This window comes from Drosophila obscura, unplaced genomic scaffold (assembly GCF_018151105.1).
Source record: "Drosophila obscura isolate BZ-5 IFL unplaced genomic scaffold, ASM1815110v1 contig_176, whole genome shotgun sequence".
In the NCBI taxonomy this organism is placed as follows: Eukaryota; Metazoa; Arthropoda; class Insecta; order Diptera; family Drosophilidae; genus Drosophila; species Drosophila obscura.
In genome coordinates this window covers 893,749-911,992 of record NW_024542763.1, presented here as the reverse complement: position 1 = coordinate 911,992, position 18,244 = coordinate 893,749, and the positions used below count along the sequence as shown (strand labels likewise).

Genomic DNA, 18,244 nt, shown 5'->3' with positions numbered 1-18,244 from the left:
AATGAAAAACTTTTAATGGTCATAGTATAGTCGGTATAGTTTTTCTGAAAATAAAGTCAAAGTTGAAAATAGTCAAAAAATTTTATTGTTTGAAAAATACATCATTTTCTTTTTTAATATTGATAAAAGTAATAATTAATAAACCTAATAAAAGAGAGAAAAATGTTTGTATTCTACCTTAAAGATTAAGTATAATGCCGTGGCTCCATTGTGCGAGGGATAATAAACGTTCCTAGTAAAATAAAAAACAGCAAGAACCTCATTTATTTCAACTTTTTGTTAATTTTCGAACCTAAAATTTCGCTAAAAAATATTATACACTCTGCATTTTTGCGACTGTGGCTGGCGTCACTTTAAGTTTTTTAGTAGCTAACCGTTGCTTCAAACTTACGATTCAGATAAATGTGGAAATCAAAGAGGAGGCAAAAAACGAAAACTAACGACTTACTATCTGCTGCGACTGGCGTCACTTTTTCCTTTTGACGACTTGCTCTCTAATGCAGCTCTCGTCACTTTTCGATTAATGCTATTACTACGACGACTTCTGATCTTTTTAGAAGCTTCAGAAAAAGCAGAAGCAGATAAAAGAAAGATTTACAATTTTTTGCTTCTTTTTAGTCTCATTTTTGTCTGTGGGGTACGACATGATCATATCATGTATTAAGAGGCGGAGCCTAAATGAGAAGCACTCACTCACTTCAATGATACAGAGGAAAATACCAGTGCTCGTGTCCTCAGCGTTTGACTCAAACATGGGAAGAACTTGTTTTGAGTGTGTCTATGAAACGGTGGATATTTATGAATGGGGGTAAAGTACTGGTGTAAAACGAGACGAACCAATTCACCTGCGTTGCGTGGTTAAAATGTGAAAAGAACTTAACAGGATGTAATTAACCTGAGATTTTCCATATATGTATTTAATTACAAAAATTTACATTTTTGTAAAAAATCTAACCACTTCGAATTCCATAGCCATTGAAATATATGTACAACAATATATTATTGAAAGGTCAATGCTTTATTTCAGTATGAAGTATTATATGTACATACATACATTTAATATAAAATGTACAGCACTATATACGTAAATACGTATTCTACTATGCAATGCTAATGTGCGGAAGACTTTTTAGCAACAAGTTGAGATGCTACCTGAATTCACCAAGTCAAAACTGAGCAACTATTCTATCTATGTTTGTGTTAAGTCATGAATGGCTTGGTGTGCGTGTCGTCCGCCTGCGGAAGCATAGTACCAATGGTACAGGTGCACATGTTCGTGTCTGTCCGAGTATTATTGCTTCAGTATGCACACAAGTATAAGAGCGTATGTGAGACGAGTTTGCCTGAGATCAATTGATAGCCATAGCATTGTGTAATGTTGATCTTGTTTTGGTACCGTAGTGGAGCATTGAGTTAAATGAGCAAGCTCTTAGTTATATGTATGTTGGTTGGCTTGTTTGAAGGCAACTTCGTATGCATATGTATGTGTGAACGTCTTTCTGTTGTTTGAATGGTATCAGTATTGCAGGTGTTTGCAGTCTGCCTTTTAGAAGGTCATGGTTAATACAAGCTATCCTTGCCATGCAGTAGTTGTTGAGCATTGAATGAAATGTGTTCATAAAGTTCCGCAAAAATTTATGAAGTTATAGTCTGTCTATTCATTTTTGTGCGTATTCGTTTAAAGTGCTCGTTTTATTTTTAAATTTTGCAAACATATGCTGACATCTAAACTGTTTAAATTGCATCATAAACAAAAACTTAATATTTTAAGAAATGGAAACCTGCGTTCTTATACCAAAGGAGTTCGCATTAGTAACAACATCATTGACATCCTTTAATGAATCACAAGTAACTGTATATTCAATAACTGATATCAAGGAGGGATCTTTATTTTACCCGTTCCAAGGAACAGTTCGAACTGATAAATTAGATACGTTAAAACATGTTGAAAACAACGATGTAAGTACTTAACTTGTTTTCAAGATTGTCTTTAACTATATTTAAAATTAAGACAGAAAAGATGAATAGCTCTTTTATTTATTATTATTATATAACTAACGATGTGACTTATTTATGTTTATTAATAAAATATTTGTATCTATAAAATACACTACTCGACAAAATCGAACTTTTTTTCCTCAAGGATCCAAACCGACTTTTTCTGATAGATATGGGGCTTTAAATTTTTTTTAAAGAATTATGGTTTTTTTTCTATGGCAGAACTTTTTTTTTTTTAATTTTTGAAGTCTGGTATTTTTTTTTTAATTTTTTATTCACATAACTCTAGTAGCTACGTCTGGTTGTAAAGAACTTTGCTATTTTGTAAAGATAATTAAAACAGCTAGAAGTTAAGCCCAAACACTTTGTGATTTCAGCTTACCGTCTGGGAAATATAAAGCATTGAAATGCAAAAATGCTGATTTTTGTACGGTATTTTTTACGAAATTTTGACTTTAAAAACTCAGGAAAAGTCGAAAAAAATGATATCCTGTGTCCTCTATTTTTTTGTGTATAAATGCATTAATTAGTCGTATTACTAGGGTTGTGTATAAAAAAGAAACGCTACCTCGGAAAAAAGCTTTAAAAAAATACCACACAAAAATAGTTTTTTGCATTTCAATGCTTTATATTTCCCAGACGGTAAGCTAAAATCACAAAGTGTTTGGGCTTACCTTGTAGCTGTTCTAATTATCTTTTCAAAATAGCAAAGTTCTTTACAGCTAGACGTAAGATACTAGACTTAGGTGAAAAAAAGTGCTACCTCTGAAAAATGCTTTAAAAAAAAAACCAGAGTTAAAAAATTCTTCACAAAAAAGTTCAGCCATAGAAAAAAACATAATAAAAAAAAAAAATTTTAAGTCCCATCTCTATCAGAAAAAGTCGGTTTGGATCCTTGAGGAATCCTTTTTATGCAGTTCGGTCCAATAGTGCTGAAGCCTTAAGTATTCCAAACTGGAAAAAAAGTACGCTCTTGTTGCTTCTTTCGTCTCGATGGCATAATTATTTAATCCGAATTCAAGAAAAAACGAGAAGGAAAGTAGTTAGTCGCTTCTGAGGACGCGACTCTACTTTTATACCCGTACTCAGACAGTATTTAAATAGGGAGCTTATGATAAACTATGTGGAATTTTAAAATCTATATTATAAATTTGTAGAAAAAATGCTCTGTGTAAGCGGCTATCTCCGCAACGCGTGCACCAAATTGCATGCTGTTTTTTTTTAATTGATAACCATAGAATGTGGCCTGGTTTGCACAACAAAATTTGTACTTTTCTATAAATAGGTTCCTTAAGAATTAAAATTTAATAAAAACGAGAAGGAACGTGCGAGTCGCTTCTGGGGACGCGACTCTACTTATACCCGTACTCAGTCCGTATATACATTTTTAAGCATATGATTTTTTAGAATTATAGAATTAAAAAAAAAAATTTTACATTTAAAATTTTTTTGCTACATCTGCTATCTACATCTACAATATACATATATTCAACATCTAACATGTAGATTGTACATGTTCCATTTAGATTCTACATCTCCTCTGCTAGGGGTTGCTCGTGCACTGAACGAGGCAGAGTGTGCGAGCGAGAAAGGAATCAGTTGCAGGGTCGTTGGCAGGAAGGGGCAGGGGAGCAACTGAAAATTAAAATCTTCATTCTGGCTATAATTATGATCCGATCTGATTCAGATTCGGCAGTCTGGTAGATATGGGCATTTTCTACGACACTGCGTTTTTAGTTTTATCGTATCTTAAAAATTGTGCCAGCCACAGATTTTCGTTTTTTGTGGTGGCGGAAGGGGGCGGGGAGAAATTTTGAAATACACTTGTAGCAGTGTGATATCACATGAGTCTGGAAACAAAATTTGGTTCCTCTAGCTTTTATAGTCTCTGAGATCCAGGCGTCAAACAAGACGGACACACGGACAGAAAGACATGGCTCTATCGACTCGGCTATTGATGCTGATCAAGAATATATATACTTTATGGGATCGGAAACGTTTCCTTCTCTGCGTTACACACATCCACTTTTACCACAAATCTAATATACCCCTTAACTTTTTTTTGAGTACGGGTATAAAAATTTCATATTTGGTCTAAAAATGTGTGTTTGAACGCCTATTTCATTTAATTTTGTGTTATTCTATAGAACTTAATATTCTATGATAGATTTTGTTTTTTATAACTTTTTGTGTGAAAAATTAATTTCTAAAAAAATTGCAATTTGTTGCTTTTGAAAATGTGTGCGTTTTAAACCAACCAGTGTGGTTTTTAAAGTTAAATGTCAAGAAGATTAAATTTGGGCAGGCGAATTTGTGGTTTAAATTTGGAGCATCCGGTATTTTCACGTGGTCGACTGTATGTAGCGTACTCACGAGTAGGCAAACCTTCGGCATTAATTATTCATTGTACCGACGGCAAAACAAAGAATATTGTTTATCACAAAGCATTGCAATAAATAAAATATGTTATTACGTCAAAATTATCATTGTTTAATTTCGATGAATTCCTAAAAATTCAATTCGTAAGCAACGAAGCGCGCGGGTCTGCTAGTATTTTATATTTTACATTATTTTGCTACATCTTTCATCTATATCTACAATTAGCTGACCCGGCAAACTTCGTACCGCCTAACAGTCAATGAATGTCGTGTTACTTTTTAGCTGAACTAATTTAGGCTTTGATGAACGTAAAACAATGATACAAAATAATATATTTATATAGATAGAAACAAAAAAGTATTTTATTATGATGAATGATGATGAAAACATACATACAGAATGAGAATAAAAATAAAAAAAATAAAATATAATAATTAAGTACTTCAAACTCATGTCAGAAAAAAATGATTGAAAACTATGTTGTGCAGATTGGGAAAAAGAAATAAAACTCGGATTAATTCATTAATAGGATTTTCATTCAAGCACTTTGTGGTAAACGACATTCTTTGTTTTTTGGTCAGGCGCAAGAACAAATAAAGCGGATGGTTTGCCGACACGTGAGCATGCCACGTACAATTGACCATGAGAAAAACATGCATTTTTTAGATTGAGGCCACAAATAGTCAAGGATTGGCCCTGTGATTTGTTGATCGTCATGGCGAAGGCAAGACGAATCGGGAATTGAATTCGTTTAAACTCAAAGGGCATATCCGTTGGGATCATCGGAATCCTTGGAATAAGAACTTCCTCATCTTTAAATTTTCCTTTAAGTATCGACGCGTTAATCACATTGCTCATCAGTTTTCTTATCACCAAACGCGTTCCATTACACAGTTTTGGTTGGTTTAATGACTACCGAGCCAACTTTAAGTTTTAAATTGTGCGGTGGTAAACCAGGCACATCCAAAGAGTTTAAAAATTCAGTTGGATAATTAGTGGCTTCTTCTTCGTTTATTACACAGTCGATAGATTTGAATGAATACAGACTACCTACGATTTGATTTTGAATTATAAAATTGAGGTCATCTACATCTTTATTTTTAGCGGCCAAAATTGCTCGCTCACTTAACCATTTAGTATTTTTGTGGTTAGCAATGATATCCGGGAATACTTTGTTGACAAGCTCGTCTTTTGATGATACGAAATTGCAAAAATTTGGAGGAAATGAAATCAAACCGCTCGATTTGTCAACAGGAATACGGCCATTACCGATAGTCAGAAAAATGCTTCGAAAAATCATCAGCAGATAGATCGTTCAACAATGCAACTCTCATATTTACAGACAGTTGAAGTTTCTTTACATATCGCAACAGATTTGATGCTTTGAGACAAGCGTTTATTTCGTCGGCAGCAGTAGATCTTGGAATGACTGGTAGTGTTTGTCGGAAATAAAATCATTGCACCACCAAAACATCTCCATCAGATAATTGACTCGCGATATTCCCTTGCCTAATTGCATTACGGCTTCGCTGGGAAAGATTAGATCTTCTAGGACGCGGCATTGTTATTAAAATATGCACTCACATAAAACCACCAAACTGAATTTTTTATTCCCTAAATTCCGTTCCTTTCCGATGATTTTATGTTTTTACTGTAGAATAAATCTTAGGTATTATTTTCGGGAATTAAAAACTAAATAATTAATAAATAATTTTCGAAAATTAATGTCTAAAACAAACAAATATAACAGTACCTGAACTTTGTAGACATTTTACAAAAAATAAATTTCTGAACGCACACATGATGTCTTCAGAAAAAAATAAAGTTGTGGCTTAAAGGTCTCAGCAACCAGGCCTTTAAGCTCCAAAAAAAAAAAATAGTTGTTACACTATTTGACAGGATTGGACAACAAATGTCTGACATGTAATAAACAAATCAGCATCTATTGAAATGATTAAGTATTCATTACACATATCGAGTTTTCATTGTTGCATGTATGTATGTATTGGATGTATTCTGCTATTCGGGACGAAAACAAATCCAACAAATCAAAAACCATGGCAATCGGTCCAGCCGTTCTCGAGTTATAAGTGTTGTAACAAACACGACTTTCTTTTATATATATAGATGTAGATTTTATATCTACAATGTTTTTTCGTATCTTCAAAATTGTGAATGACACGGATTTTTGTTTTTTCGTGGTGGCAAAAGTGGGTTGGGCGAAATTTTGAAATATACTTGTAACAGTGTGTTATCACATGATTTTGGAATCGCCTCGGCTATAAATGCTTCTCTGCATTGCACACATTCACTTTTATTACAAATCTTACATACCCCTTAACTCTTCGAGTACGGGTATAAAAAAATAGTCGAAGTTTATGATTTTAACCAATTTTACTAATCTACGAAGACGAAAATTAAATTGTAATTCTTTGCATTTTTTGACTCGGCTATTTATGCTGATAAATAGTATCCGTTAAATGGGGTCCGTAACTCGTCTTTCTGCGTTGCAAACATCAGGTCAAAATCATAACACCCGCTTCAAGCATATATAAATTGTATAACTTCATTCTACTGGCTGCTACACTACGATCCCACCAGGTTGTAGGCATTGAGCATGATCACTCTCCCATGACGCTAAGAATTTCTTAAGACGTACACCACATAATTTAAAGAAGTTCTCACAGTCTTTAAGAATAGTAAGTAAGAATAGTACGAAGAGTAAATGTAATGTTAGTATGTGTGTTTATCATAGCCGAAGTACTTAAAATAATTTATACCTAACAAAGGTGGACGAAGAAGACAAATAGAACAAGAAATCAGGGGAAATATACCGGACCGAAATATAATGGTGATATAATGATCCGATCTTGGCCGCTTTTAAATTATATACCTATAATATAAATAAAATATACTACACGTATATTAAAAATATACTACACGTATATTAATTACACGTATTAATTATATTTATATAATTTATATAATCTAATGAAAATCATATGACTGCACTGCGATAATAGTCTAATAAATTCATTCTACTGACGACACACATACATACGAAGTGTTCATATGCACATAATAGATTGCCAGATCGGATTCCAACAGTGTGCGTGCATTTAGGGTGATCACTCTCCCATGACATTAAGAACACCTACAGTTGCACGCCAGATAATTTAAAGAAGTTTTTATAGTAAAGGCAAGTGTGGGAATAATGTAAAAACAGATATGCTGAGTAGTTACAATAATTTTAAATTAAGAGTGAATAAAAACAGTAGGAAAGCTTCTTCGATCCTATGTTTACATACATATATACTTTAGAAGTAAGATGACCTATGAGAACATTTGAAATATGGTTTTAGATTGCGAGCATGTTCCTTCTAAAGCAAGAATCAGCTTTAAATAGACAGATTATTTCCACAAACATGCAATAAACGAAACTGCCATGTTTCATAACATGGTTATGCTGGTAAGGCTGCACTTTTTCATTTGAACTTAAATCAGATTCTGATATGTACATACATACCTATGTACGAAGGCGGTCTGATAAGCAGTCGGCCTAACAAAAAGAAATCACTTCTAACCACCCATTAATATTTTATTCGATTAGTATTTTCTATAAGCTGATCCCTGACAAAGTTTCAGGCGGTTTTTTCAACCGTGATAATTTTGACGGGTCACTATTTCATTTGAAGCAAAAAAAATAGAGTAATTCCGTTTGCTGATTAAGCATTATTTTTGTATGAGAAAACCCACTACTGAAACCAAGGAAAAGCTTGATAAATATTATTGGATCTCTTTTTTATCGATTTCAATGGTAAAAAATTGGTTTACTGTATTTCTTGGTGCCCGTTCAAGCACAAATGGTGAGGCACATGCTGGACGCCTAGTTATGGTCATTTACCCGAAGAAATTGAACAAAATTCACGATATGGTGTTGGCCGTTCGTAGATTGAATTTGTTCTTTAAGCCGTGTGCAATCACATATTGGATCGATTTAATGGGCTATTTTCCAACAGAACAATGCAAGGGTGCAGACATGTGCCGTTTTATTTTTTTTTACTGTCTGCACGTTGATATGCAATGACTGCACCATAAAGTGGCCCAAGCGACACCAATCCGGAGCCTGTTACGCGCGAAACCCAGGTAGAAACGCAATCCCTCTTCCCGCCCAACCGACGGAGGGGCGCTGCCGCATGACGGGCGACGCGTGTTACCGAACCGATCGGGAACATGCAGGAAAGATAGGTGTTATACTAATATTCGGGGAAAATAAGAGAGAACTTTTTGATATAAGTGTTATTTAGCTCAATAGCTCTTGCTTAAGCCGGTCGTTTTTTCACCTCGCTCCCTCATTTTCTGCCTTTTTGCCAATCTAACTCAATATTAATTTCAAATAATCCTTAAACTCATCATAATTAATCCTTATATTTGTCGATTACACTACTCGACAAAATTGAAGTTTTTCCTTCCTTGAGGACCAATATTACTTTTTCTGATATAGATTTCAGGATTTAAAAATCTTAATAGTACTATGGTTTTTTTTATGGCTGTTTTTTTTAATTTGTTTTTTTTTTCAGAGGTAGTGACTCTATTTTTCAAATAACTTAAGTATCTGAAAAGCTGACAAATGCAGCTATAAATCCGACCCAGACACTTCGTAGCTACAGTTTAACGCCTGGAAGATATTAAACTTTCAAATTCAAATTTGATAATTTTTTGCGGTATTTTTTCCGAAATTTTACTTTAAAAACTCAAATCAAAAAAAAAAAATTTCTTGGCAGACATTCTTAGACGCATTAATTAGGCGACGTTTAGGGTTTCGTTTGTAAAAATCGATGGATAAACGGCTGAGTTGCAGCCGTTTGACCAAAACGACTCAAAACTCATTTTAACTAAAGAATACCGTACGGTACGTTGTTGGTCCAACTGCCAAAATCAGATTGAAGGAAACAAAAAGGACTTCTATTTTTGGTTTTACCGAGTCCTAGGTATGGATATATCTCGGATATATATTCTTCCTGTTCATATCCATTTGGGCTGTAAATGTTGTGGACAGTTGTGGACACCAATGCTGTGGAGAAAACCAGAGATTCACGGCTCTGAATGTTTTTTTGTTCATTCAAAATAACTGGAATCCGGAGATCCATGAAATGGAGCTACCCGAAACAATCTGGTCAGGGCTTTACGCTTCCTGCTCCTCCTTTAGAAGAACTACCGTCACTAAAACGCAAAAAAGAGGAGATGTCGTCTTCGTGGCATTGAACAACGGATTCAAGTAATGACCAATCAGGAGAATATAAATATTGCAAGCTTCTTTAACAGGAACAATTGAAAGATTTGGTGGGGGTTGACAGCAGTAAGGAAAGTTTAAAGGCTGTTTTGTTACACAATGAAAACCAAAAACCGTCTGGTCCCATATGTCCCATCCCATCGCCCATGAAGAAAACATATCAAACAATGGCTAAATTGTTTGAAAATATAAAATATAAAGAACAACAATGGAAGGTCGCGTGTGACTTAAAAGCCTAAAAGCTTAAAAGCTATGTAAACGGGATTGCAAGGTGTTTACACAAAATACTGCTGCTTCCTGTGCCTATGGGATAGTAGCGCTAGAAGTGAGCATTACTCAAGAAAACTCTGGCCAAAAATGGAGGAAAATACATTGGAAGTATCGTGAAGTTTAATGACATTATTTTACCACCGTTACACATTAAGCTGCGACTAATGAAAAATTTGGTTTAAGCACTGGATACGGAAGATGAATAGATGAGTTACCTATAAACTGTTTTTCCACGTCTGCCACTAGCAAAAGTTAAAGAAGGCGTATTTGATGGCGAGAGAGATTTCACCAACAATTAAAAGCTATGGAACGACGGTATCAAGGTGTTTGGAATGAGAATATGTTGGGCGACTATGTGTGGGATCTCATAAGGAAATCTGATTTGAATGACAAAGGAAGACAGATAGAAAACATAAATTTTTTGAAGAACAGTAACAAGCAGTAGAAAACCAAATTTATCACATATGTTTAAAAACTGGTAGCAACATAGCAATAAATAAAATATTTTTATATCCTTAAAATTTATTTAAAAGACTTAAATACTTTTACTTTGGTTTTACTGAAATATGAATAAGGAGAAGCGACAAATGTCTAATGTCTGCACGTTGTGTAAAAATAAAGGTCAAATTTGACCTGAAAATGTTCAGATTTAGATGGGGCACAACGAAAGAAAGTAACTGTAAACACCATTTAATGTCAAAGGAACACGTTCAGGTACCAAAAATGCAACCCTTTTTCGTTTGCTTTGTTTCCAATTGGCAGTTGGGCCCGCAACCTTCCAAAAAGTATTTTTTGTCCATTTTTTCATTTGTTTAGGTTTGGTTAACGAATTATAGCTCCATAGATTTTAACGAACAATACCTTAAACGACGCCTAATGAATGCGTCTATCTAAAACAAAAAATGCAAGAAATATTTTGTTCCTACTTTTTCTGAGTTTTCAAAGTCAAAATATCGTAAACAAATTTTGCAAAAAAATGACGAAATTTGAATATCTTCCAGGCGTTAAGCTGCAGCTATAAAGTGTCTGTGTTGGATTTATAGCTGCATTTGTTAGTTATTCAGAACTGCAAAGTTCTATGCAACCAGATATAAGATACTTAAGTTATTTGAAAAAAAGAAGCCCTACCTCTGAAAAAAAACATAAAAAAAAACCAGATTATAAAAAAATTATTTAAAAAGAAACTAAACCATAGTTCTTTAAAAAATGTTAAATCCCGAAATCTATCAGAAAAATTGATTTGGACCACAGCGTAAATGTCGTGTTAACTAGTGTTATCTGTGTTTCGCTATGTAACAATTGAAACAGACTTGCGCAAGCAATTTGTTAGTGCTTTTATCTAAAACCTTCTCGAGTTCTCTTCTGCAATTAACCGAGGATTTCAAAGCTTACTGCAAACAGCGTCATTTTCACGGATTTTAGCAAGGCTTTTGACTCCGTGAACCATTCTCTGCTAATTCACTAGCTTTCTTAAATTGCTTCCCCACTAATCTTGTAAACTTGATCTCGTCATTTCCTTCTAACCGCACACAACGTGTTTTGTTTACTAATGTGTTGTCGAATGTCGTTAGTGTTACATCAAGAGTTCCACACGGTAGTCATTTAGCTTCACTTCTGTTATTTATACCCATACTCAAAAAGTATTGTATTTGTGGTAAAAGTGGATGTGTGCAACGCAGAGACGAAAACGTTTCCGACCCCATAAAGTATATATATTCTTGATCAGCATCAATAGCCGAGACGATATAGCCATCTCCGCTAGCGGAGAAGATGTGGAATCGAAATGGTACATGTATAATCTACATGTTGGAAAGTCAACAGAATTATGCAAGACGACAAGAAAATGGACGAAAGAGAATTGATTCTCATAATTATTTGTTGTTTTCAGACATTTCTTTGTAGAGTTTGTGGGAGTTCTTCTTCAAATTATGAAAACCATCGAATTTCGTCTCCAGCAGTGTCTTAATGGCATCAGGGGGTCACAAAAATGTCGTATGATAATAATACAATCAGTTTAAAGTATTTTATTAAGTGATTTTATATATATTTTCACCTTTTTGCACAGACATAAATTTTTAGCGCCAAAATTTGAGATTTTATCTACAAGTTTTTGTTGTTATTAGTGGTGATAATTGAACTGATAGGCAGAAAAGTGCAAAAATGTGCTGTTAAGCGCAAAAGCCATCGAATATATCGAGAAGACGCACATGAATCAGAGACCGACGCAACTTTTTGCCACCACTAGGGTCCTATGCTTAACCTATGTAAAAAAAAAAACTGCGTCTCCGGCAAGACGCATAGAAGCATGACGCAGCCAAAATGTAAACAGCCAATAAATCTATCAGAAAAAGTCATTTTGGTCCACAGCGGGAAGAAAAATTCCAATTTTGTTGAGTAGTTTTATTGACACTTTTTCCGCTATTAACATCGCATATGTGTTAAAGATGTAATTTATATCAGAAAAATCACAATCAGTAGCCTTTTCGATGGTGATTTCCGATTCTGAACGATTAAATGTAACTACAAAGTCTATAGCACATTCCACTATGCATTCAACAGACAAAATATACTACCTCACAGTAATTTTGATAGTTGCGTCAATACCATCGAAACAACGTGGGAAGTAGCAAAATATTTCCAGTAGGTTTTTATATCGAATTTGTATTCTTTTGATCATTATTAATTTGAAATCAATATTTGAATATTTTTGTTGTTGTTAATGTAATCGATTTTACCGAAAAAAAACTTTTCATATTCTGTGACTCATACGTTACACTAAAAATTGCGGTAGAAATCTTTTTCATTACAATGGCAGCAGACATTTTTTCTGTTACATTCTAATAGCTTAATCCAGCTCAAAAATATTAATGAGCAAATAAAAAATTTTGTTTTAATTTCACAAACCTTTTCGCTACGAGCCATGTTTTTATTCATTTGTACTCTCCCCGATTCAACGACCGAAGAAGTGAAAACTTCGAAACAATCAATGGGTATCGTGTTGGTCATTGTGTTTTATGAAACAGTGGGAGCAGTATAACCAAAAAAAATATATAGAATTATCGAAATTGAAAAAATCAGGTTTCTCTTTTTCGCGATTTTGACCATATATATATATGGAAATGAAAATGTGTTGATATTAAAGTATAATTTCCGAGAGTCGCAAATTTAAATCAATTCACTAGTCGACAAAATATAATTTTTTTTTCCTCAAGGAACCAAACCAAAGGACTTGGGGCTGTTCTCAATTGCAGAGCAAAAATAGAGCAACATTTTTTGGGAAGTATGCCACCCAAACGGCAATTCTTTTGAAGGAACGGTATCCAAGCAATTGGCTCACAGCTACTGTTCATAAGATACTTGACAACAAGTTATAATCGAGTATCAATCTCTCCATATTGGAGAATTATCGGAAGAAACACTAGTGCCGAAAAACAAGGAATGCAAGACATGAACGAACACCTGCAAGTTTTTTCGAGGGAAACAAAACGAATATTTTTTAATTTGGAGCCATTCCTTATGTAACGAACCATGGTTATAGCCATGGCTCGTCACAAACGGCGGAGGGTCAGCGCATCCACGCTGGCGGGAGACAATAATCAAACTGATATACACAGAGCTAACGAGCCACGGTTCTCCACAAATAGCGGTGTGTCAGCACCTCCGGGAAATAAAATAGTCTTAAGCAACGCACGCAATTACTAAAATTAAGAACTCTCGATCAGCGAAAAACACAGCACGAAATTTTCGGTCACCCACTTCTTGGCGATATTTCGCAACCACCCAAATTCAGATATCACCTTTGCCAACTACAGCCCGCACCTACTGCGATGCAGCCTCAGCTAAACACTCTCAGCAAAAACACACTGACCCACTAAGCAATTGTCAACGAAGCACCAAGCTTCGACCCACTTACCACGCCCCACAATTATTGTCACCAATAATCAAAGTTAGCAATAAGCAATTATTTCCAGGTCTCAGATCACCAGCTGCATAAAAGGGCCAAGATCGGCCGAAAGAGTAGGCAGTCCATCAGCCCGAACACAAGACACTGCACTAAGCAGTCCCTCAGTCACACACCCAAGACACTGCACTACGCAGTCCCTCAGTTACACACCCAAGACACTGCACTACGCAGTCCCTCAGTCACACACACAAGACACTGCACTACGCAGTCCACCAGCGCACCATACAACTACAAGCCAGAGTAGCAACGTCAAAAGAATTAAAGTGAATGAATAAAGAATGAATAAACAAAGATCAACAACCAAAAACTCTCGCATCATCATTTCTTGCTTGCCTACTACATTTTTCAAGCCAGCTCGACACCTGAAGTCACCTACAATCCACAAATTTTCTTGTAGCGGACCCTGGACAGACTGATGCATACCTCAGCCTGAAATAGGACCTCACAAGTGGCGCCCGAGCAGGGACTTTTTGGTGACTTTAAGGTAACTAGCACCTTAATACGGAGCTTTGTGGAGTAAAGACCCAAGGCCACTGAAAAAGACTAGGCTAGCAAGCATCACTAACCGTCAAGCACAAAAACCCCGCCCACGCAAAATCCGGTCGCGAACAAAAGTGCCACAGTACAGAAGTACCACAAACAAAACGTAAGTCAGTGCCACTAGCCGCAGAAATACACCATGAAAGCTCACAGAGACGGCCAACCCGATGGCCCTGAGGGACACCATACCAATCCCGGGGTAACCACCAGCTGGATCTACAAACTCCGTCGGGACGAACTGGAAGCCCATGCCGAGGAATTCTGATTCGGCAACGAAGGAACAGTCGAGGAACGACGAAAGAGATTCGGCGCATTAGTCGCCGGGACACTCTCGCAGGACGCCTGGGTTGGACTGGGAGACCTCGAACGGCAATACGCCAGCGGAAAACCGACCCAAAAGCCGGGTTACAAGTCCCAACCGCGTCCGAGTCCCACGGTCACTACGGAGCAACCGCGTCCTAGGCCAACAACAGGGAACACGCATCCCAAACAAACCACGAGGATCTCACACACGAGACAAACACACTTGAACCAGGCGCTCGACACAGGAAGCCCAGGTCCAAGACAAGCAACAGAGCAAGCACGCACAGAATCCGCAACGGAAGAATTGAACACACGGACACTCTCAAAGCCGACCACCAGCATCGAACAAGGACAACGGCAGCCACCATCCGACAGCCCAACAACACGGGAAACAGCCACGCTAACCCCACGCTGGTCGGGGCCCATAATTGAACTGATATCCACAGAGCCCCTTAACGCGGCCCGGAAACCAGGACGATACCCCCACGATGCACCGACCGCCGCCCTGTCCTCCCCAAGGCCGACGCCACACCGATCCTCGCCAACACAATGGAGTACCTTCCGCGTACTGACATGATTCCTAGTGCCATGCAACGAGCCATGCCTAGAGCCATGTCCGAGATCTTCGTCGCCCACACAAGACGTTGCTGCGACACAAGAGGCATCACCGACACTCACCTGTTCATGAGCCAAGCGACCGCCAATACCACCCAAGTATTGCATCAGAGATATGAAACATATCTACCCACGGCCAACGCCACACCCATCGTCGCCCACATAAGCGACTACCAACGGAGGATCGAAACGCCCAGCGCCTTCGACACAACCCTCTTACCCGAAGACTCGGAAGCCGCCGATCCAACCGCACATGAGCCCGAATCAGTCCCGGAGCCGTGACCGCCGGACTTGGCCCCGCAGATCCAAACATTTACTTTCGACAGACCCATCCTACCGAAAGACCCGAATCAAACCTTTGACCCCGGAGCCACCAAGCCTACCGAACCATGGTTATAGCCATGGCTTGTCACAAACGGCGGAGGGTCAGCGTATCCACACTGGCCGGAGACAATAATCAAACTGATATCCACAGAGCTAACGAACCATGGCTCTCGATCAACAACTCTACACATTCTTGTCCACACAACAATTTAAAACACCCCACCTTTTGGGACATTTCGCAATCGACGGCCTACATAACAAATATCATTTGCGTTATTTGCGCAAAACCTCATTTCGAAACCTAATTCCCTAATTCCAGTCTCAGCAAAACACTCTCATCAAAACACACTGACCCACTAACAATTGTCAACGAAGTATCAAGCTTCGACCTAGGTACCACACCCCACAATTATTGTTATCCAATAACCTTAAGTCAGCAAGAATTAATTATTTCCGGGTCTCAGGTGCGATCGCCAGCTGCATAAAAGGGCCAAGATCGGCCGAAAGAGGAGGCAGTCCATCAGCCCGAACACAAGACACAGGCAGTCCATCAGCCCGAACACAAGACACTGCACTAGACAGTCCATCAGCCCAAACACAAGACACTGCACTAGGCAGTCCCTCAGTCATACACCCAAGACACTGCACTACGCAGTCCACCAGCGCACCATACAACTACAAGCCAGAGTAGCAACGTAAAAGAACTAAGTGAATGAAAAAAATACTGAATAAAACCAAGAACCAACAAAACAAAAACTCTCGCGTCATCATTTCTCCTTTGCCTACTGCATTTTTCAAGCCAGCCCGACACCTGAAGTCACCTGCGATCAACAAATTTTCTTGTAGCGGACCCTGGACAGACTGATGCATACCTCAGCCTGAGATAGGACCTCACAGTAAGATGTTTTTAGTAAACACACGATCGTATTCTGAGGGAAGTCAGAACTACACTAAGGCACAGACACTATAGGCACAGCGTTATATATCCATAACTATGATTAGGTAGACGCGACGAAATCCAATTTGTGTGGACCTGCACTTGTGAGAATATAAAGAAAAATTTTGACCTGAATAGGTATCCTACCTCAGATAACGAAAAAATTAACTGTCAACAACATTTCATACCAAAGCAACGCGATCAGGTACCAAATGTACAACCCTTTTTCGTTTGCTTTGTTCCCAATTGGCACTTGGGCCCGCAACCTTCCAAAAGGTATTTTTTGTTAAATTTTTTCATTTTTTAGGTTTGGTTAACGAATTTTAGCCAAAAATTCTCTCCATAGAAACGACGCCAAATTAATGCACCTATACACAAAATATAGGACACAGGATATAATTTTTTTTTCGACTTTTCCTGAGTTTTTAAAGTCAAAATTTCGTAAAAAATACCGCACAAAAATCATAATTTTTGCATTTCAATGCTTTATATTTCCCAGACGGTAAGCTGAAATCACAAAGTGTTTCAGCTTAACTTTTACCTGTTTTATTTATCTTTTTAAAATAGCAAAGTTCTTTACAACCAGACGAAAGGTATTAGAGTTATGTGAAAAAAACAAGCGCTACCCCTGAAAAAAGCTTAAAAGCTCGTTTTTTGTTGCGATCGAAGGCGTGCCAATTTCTGGTGATTTCTGTTCCCATGATCTGCCACCGTTTTGGCGATCTCTATATATCTTCGCCATATGCACTGTTTTGTTGCAAATGAAAAATCATCCGTTGAATATTCCATGTCCCAGGTTTCTGGTAATCGTCTACCATTACTCAACTCAGTCCTTATAAGATGCACTTATGCTGATGGACGGCATATCAATAGAGATGTTTCACAGGTCTGGCTGACTGCTTCTTCCATTAATTGTGTGTTGCTCTAGAAAATCACCTGGTGCATCATTGCAAAACGTGAGAGTCGTTCCTGATCTGGATTTTCATTGTTTTCGATATGTTGAATTTTTCTACATCCCAAGTAACAGAGTAGCTTGAAAAAACATTGAAAAAATCGACCGCTAAAAAAGTTCAATATAAGCTACGTTATTAACCAGTCGTGTATGTTCTGCATATCTTTCTTAAGTGCAAGGTTTGTTCATTACAAAAAAAAATGGTAATATACACGTCGTGTTTGCCGTGAGCAAGCTGATATAATCTTTACCAATGGAGCAATTAGTCTACGGGACATGGCGAATCAATTAACTGATGAAGAACAACAAATTGCATGGGAAAAGCGACACGTTGGTGTGGCACGAAAGTTTGCTGTAGAAATGCCTGTATTGTGATGCCTTAATGGCAAAGTGATATTGTAAATCAATCGTTATCCTAAGTCTGAATAATAAAAGAAGATGGTTTTCGAATATTAATGAGGAAGAACGGGAATCCATACGAGAGAAAAACACAAAGCATCCATATGCGTAGCGGAAGACGGAACGGGAGACGATCAACTGAAGATGACGGAAATGGGAACGGAATATGGGTATTTTATACGCTTCAATTATTTCAAAAATAAATTTATATTAAACGTATTATTCGACTCACTTCTCATCCAATTAACTACAATGTGCCACAGTGAAGCC

General features: G+C 37.2%; 1 protein-coding gene across 1 annotated transcript in view; it reads left to right on the top strand.

The window, feature by feature from the left end:
• The first annotated feature begins 1,577 nt into the window (after positions 1 to 1,577).
• Positions 1,578 to 18,244, top strand: part of LOC111075302 (zinc finger protein 658B-like) — a 51,642-nt gene continuing 34,975 nt past the window's right edge. The window contains exon 1 of the mRNA XM_041592208.1: positions 1,578 to 1,959. Within this exon, the coding sequence (XP_041448142.1) occupies positions 1,774 to 1,959 (186 nt within the window). The 5' untranslated portion in view covers positions 1,578 to 1,773. The remainder of the gene's footprint in view (positions 1,960 to 18,244) is intronic.